We start from the raw sequence: 4,971 nt of genomic DNA, 5'->3' as shown, positions 1-4,971 counted from the left end.
CGAGCCGCGGGCGCGAAGGGGCCTCCGCGACGCCGAGGCGGTAGCCTCTCCGGAGTCCGGGCGGCGGCCTCGCGGGGAGCTGGGAGGTGCGGAGCTGTCCGTTCAGCACCACCGCGCCGCGCCCCAGAGCAGGGCCCGCGCAGAGGCGCACGGGCTCGGCTCCCGCCCCGGATCCCGCGGGCTGCGGCGCGCGTCGTTGTCTCTTCTCGGTGCCGAGGGGCGCGCGGATCTAAAAAGGGGGGCTCTGCGAGCGTCGGGGCCACGCAGCCACCTGTGAGCCTCCCGCAACTGCGGACAGCGGCGGCCTCTTCGGCCGGAGACAGGAGGCGCTCGGCGGACCCCGCCCGCCCGCCGGGCGCACACACAGGCGCACACACACTCAGAGCACCCTCGCGCACACGCACAGCCAGCCGGCAGCGGCGGCCGCAGCGATGCTCCCCGGCAGGTCGGGGAAGTTTCCCGCCGGCCTCGGCCGCGGGCCCCAGAGCTCGCAGGTAAGCGCTTCCAGAACGCGCAGGGCGAGCCGGGGTAGCTCCGCCGGGTAAGGCGCGGCGCACGCGGCTCCGGGGCACGGCGCCAGGCGGGCGGGGGAAGCCCGGGGCGGAGGACGAGGGGGGCTTCAGTCTTGGGGGGCTGGACTCCGGCGGCGCCGGGCCGGCCCCCTTACCCTGTCCTGGGATTAAGGATTCGAGAGGTGGATTTCCCCGCCGCCCCCTCCCGATGCTACGCGCCCCCCCATCTCGGCCCAGCCCTGCCGGTGCGCATCCCAGCTCTGGTCCCGCCTGTCTGCGGCGAGAGGGCGGGGGCGTCTCCTCGGCCCGCCCACGGGCAAGGTCAGCTCGCAGCTCGCGGAGCCGCTGGGGTGCGACCCCGGGCAGCGGAAAGCGACCGACAGAACCCCCAGGATGGGGGTGCGGGCGCGGCCATGCTAGTAGAAACATAACCCGCCCTCCCCAACTCCAAGCCTTTCTTTGGGAGGCGGGGAGGCAAAGCCCAGAGAACCGTCCTCCCATCCCAGTGTCCTTCAGTACTCAGAGACCCGCTGGAGAGGACTGGGCGCACTAGAGACGGGAGGGGAGAAAGGAAGGGGTGCCCGAGCCCTGAGCGCCGGGCGCTCACCCGACGCGCTTGCTTTGGCTTCCAGGTGTAGCGCCCCCGCGCGGCGCGGGCGGCCGGCGTCTCCAGCATGACCGGCCAGAGCTTGTGGGACGTGTCGGAGGCCAACGTCGAGGATGGAGAGATCCGCATCAACGTGGGCGGCTTCAAGAAGCGGTTGCGCTCGCACACGCTGCTGCGCTTCCCCGAAACGCGCCTGGGCCGCCTGCTGCTCTGCCACTCGCGCGAGGCCATTCTGGAGCTCTGCGACGACTACGACGATGCCCAGCGCGAGTTCTACTTTGACCGCAACCCCGAGCTCTTCCCCTACGTGCTGCACTTCTACCGCACCGGCAAGCTTCACGTCATGGCAGAGCTGTGCGTCTTCTCCTTCAGCCAGGAGATTGAATACTGGGGCATCAACGAGTTCTTCATCGACTCCTGCTGTAGTTACAGCTACCACGGCCGCAAAGTGGAGCCCGAGCAGGAGAAGTGGGACGAGCAGAGCGAGCAGGAGAGCACCACGTCCTCCTTCGACGAGATCCTGGCCTTCTACAACGACGCCTCCAAGTTCGATGGGCAGCCCCTGGGCAACTTTCGTAGACAGCTGTGGCTGGCACTGGACAACCCCGGCTACTCGGTCCTGAGCAGGGTCTTCAGCGTCCTGTCCATCCTCGTGGTGCTGGGGTCCATCATCACCATGTGTCTCAATAGCCTGCCGGACTTCCAGATCCCTGACCGCCAGGGCAACCCGGGCGAGGACCCCAGGTTCGAAATTGTGGAGCACTTTGGCATCGCCTGGTTCACCTTTGAGCTGGTGGCCAGGTTCGCCGTGGCCCCCGACTTCCTCAAGTTCTTCAAGAACGCCCTAAACCTGATCGACCTCATGTCCATCGTCCCCTTTTACATCACGCTGGTGGTGAACCTGGTCGTGGAGAGCACGCCTACCTTGGCCAACTTGGGCAGGGTGGCCCAGGTCCTAAGGCTGATGCGGATTTTCCGCATCTTAAAGCTGGCCAGACACTCCACTGGCCTCCGCTCCCTGGGGGCCACCCTGAAATACAGCTACAAGGAAGTAGGGCTGCTTCTGCTCTACCTCTCTGTGGGGATTTCCATCTTTTCCGTAGTGGCCTATACCATCGAAAAGGAGGAGAACGAGGGCCTGGCCACCATCCCCGCCTGCTGGTGGTGGGCCACCGTTAGTATGACCACCGTAGGGTACGGGGATGTGGTCCCGGGGACCACAGCAGGGAAGCTGACCGCCTCTGCCTGCATCCTGGCAGGTATCCTGGTGGTGGTACTACCCATCACCTTGATCTTCAATAAATTCTCCCACTTTTATCGGCGCCAGAAGCAACTTGAGAGTGCTATGCGCAGCTGTGACTTCGGAGATGGAATGAAGGAGGTCCCTTCCGTCAATTTAAGGGACTATTATGCCCATAAAGTTAAATCCCTCATGGCGAGCCTGACGAACATGAGCAGGAGCTCGCCAAGCGAACTAAGTTTAAATGATTCCCTACATTAGCTGGGAGGGCTTGACATCCTCAAACCCACATTGCTGAGCTGTCCCTTGTGCCTCTGGCACGGTTCAGGTATCCTAGGGTTATGGCGTGAGGAGTATGCCCAGCCCCAAAGGGGAGAGAATGCATGGGATCTGCACCCCAGGTTGCTTCTACAGTATTTAGGATCATTTTTAGAGGGTGGTGTGTCTGACACCATGCCTTTGCACCTTTCAGTGAAATGACACTCACTGGTCTTCGCATTGTGGGCATAAAATGTTCACCTTTCTGCCGGATGAGTACCACCTAGAATGCTAATTTCTCCATTCGTTGTGTTCTCTCATCTAGTGCTCATGGCCCAGGACTGTCTCTGAGTTGTTTGTGCTCCTGTTTCTGAGGTTGTCATGTGAGTTCCGTACAAAAAGCCCTCACAAATACGTCCTGTGGAAACACATCTGTGGGGCCTGCAAGGATAGGATGAGGTTTTGCTCACAGTCGGGTGAAAACAAAATCTCAATTCTTTATCCATTGCTTTCATTTAGTTTTAATATCAAACAAAGAGAATGTGAAGTTAAGCAGACATGACCGATTCAAGTCTGTGAGTTGTTTTTGTCAATGATCTGTAAGCCTTGTGACCTGCATGGGTACCCTGCTCACCTTTCAAATGATGTACACCCCTGTTCACCTCTAAATGTTGCTCTTTAGAGAATGTTATTTTGTTAAACATGTAGTGAAGATTGAAATTTTCCCCAAGAATAGATGCATTAGGGCTAGGGACTTCAGCTGAACATAGGCCAAATCGCATGATGCTTGAAGATCTTTCAGAATCAGGCCTCACTCTTTCCTGGGTGGTTGCAGGGACATTTATTTCTTGCTGAGGTTGCTGGTCTAGGTCATGTGACCAAACTTTGCTGTGTCTTAGCTATTCGCATGTTTCTGGAATGTTCCTTTAAGGTGTTTAGAAATAAGATCGTGTTGTCTTTCTCAACTAACAAGTTCACTGTTGTATTGTCTTTCTGAGGCAAACATTGTTGGGCTGCTAGCAAGGGCAGTAGCTTAGAAAATTTTGTTACCTGCTCTGAAAGCTTAGATAAAGCTTTTATTTCCAAGCAGAGTTTACTTAGATAATTTTGCTTCTAGGATACCGTATGTAACACACAATGCTCTAATCACCCCCAGAGTTCCTGGTATGACATGGACACCTGGTGGCATGGAAGTGTGTACTCAAAATATAGACAAATGGCTTATCCAGGATGGAAATATTACAGTTCTTATTTCCATTTCAGCTGCCTTTTGTTGGGGGGAAGGTTGGTGGAGGCCAGGAGAAAGGAAAGAGTTGTAAAACAAAAAAGCATTGTTAATAAAATGTCATAAATAATTGCAAACTTCTTGAAAAGCTTGATGCTATTTTAAAGACCCTAAACTTTCAAACTTGGGTTGAAGGTTAAGAACTCTTTCCTTTTCCAAAATGCCCTCCCTCCTTCTTCTTCAGTTAACCAGCATGTAGCATTTTGAAGGGTTAACTTGGGTAGTTCTCTGTTATATTCTAGGCAATCAGATGGTGTTCCAGTTGGCCTCCATTGTTGTTCTTCTTTGGAAAGGCTACAGAATCCAGGGGTCCACACGTGGAGTCAGGCAGGCTTTTTCTCGAGGGCTTGGATCTCCCTTAGAAAGGTCCATTTCGTCTCTTAGTTGGTTGAAGGCAGTACATACCCTTCAGATAGAGTGAGGATCTTGTCAGAGGCTTTATGTACTTGTAGTTGCCATGGCTACTACAGAGCGGGCCATTTGGTGGATGAACGCACTCGTCACTTATGCCTTTGGGTCCCCAGTTCAAGTCTTTCCATCAGACTGGAGCCTCGTAGGGAGCAAGGAGGCAGCCACCTCCTAGCGCTACCTGATCTACCATCTACTCTGTTTCCCAGAAATATCAGGGAAGGTGAGATGCCTTAGGGGCAACCAGCCACCAAGTCAGATGCGCAGGGTTATTTCTCAGAATTTGCACATGTAGCACTTGGCTTCGGCTGATGTTTGCAGCATCGGAAGGCAGAGAGTTTATGAAATCATCTCCAGCTGCACTGGGGCAGGTGATGGTACAAACTCATGAAGACTGCTCAGTTTGCCAAGGCTGATGGTATTGGGTCACTGAGCATAGTGTCCACAGTCACTGACCAGAACACTTGTGAAAAGAGGAAACAAGGCCGGAGGCTAAATAGCTCAGTCATTCTCCTCAGTATTCTTTTTAAACAGGAAGGTTTTTACCACTGAAACAGAGATACTTCTAGTGGTTACTCTTTGCTGATATGAAAGCTGGAAAACTTCATTTTGGTGATGACTTGCATTTATCTGGTGCCTTTCATTGGGGGAATCCCAAAGT

At 55.3% G+C, this 4,971-nt stretch overlaps 1 protein-coding gene across 1 annotated transcript; it reads left to right on the top strand.

Moving 5' to 3' along the window:
- The first annotated feature begins 1,186 nt into the window (after positions 1 to 1,186).
- Positions 1,187 to 2,620, top strand: KCNS2 (potassium voltage-gated channel modifier subfamily S member 2). The gene has a single exon (XM_068984174.1). It carries the CDS (start codon positions 1,187 to 1,189, stop codon positions 2,618 to 2,620), a length of 1,434 nt encoding a protein of 477 aa, XP_068840275.1.
- The last annotated feature ends 2,351 nt before the right edge of the window (positions 2,621 to 4,971 follow it).

The sequence above is a fragment of the Capricornis sumatraensis genome, chromosome 11 (genome assembly GCF_032405125.1).
Source record: "Capricornis sumatraensis isolate serow.1 chromosome 11, serow.2, whole genome shotgun sequence".
NCBI classification, from domain to species: domain Eukaryota; kingdom Metazoa; phylum Chordata; class Mammalia; order Artiodactyla; family Bovidae; genus Capricornis; species Capricornis sumatraensis.
The sequence above is the reverse complement of the archived record's forward strand: the minus strand, read 5'-3'. Positions and strand labels throughout refer to the sequence as shown.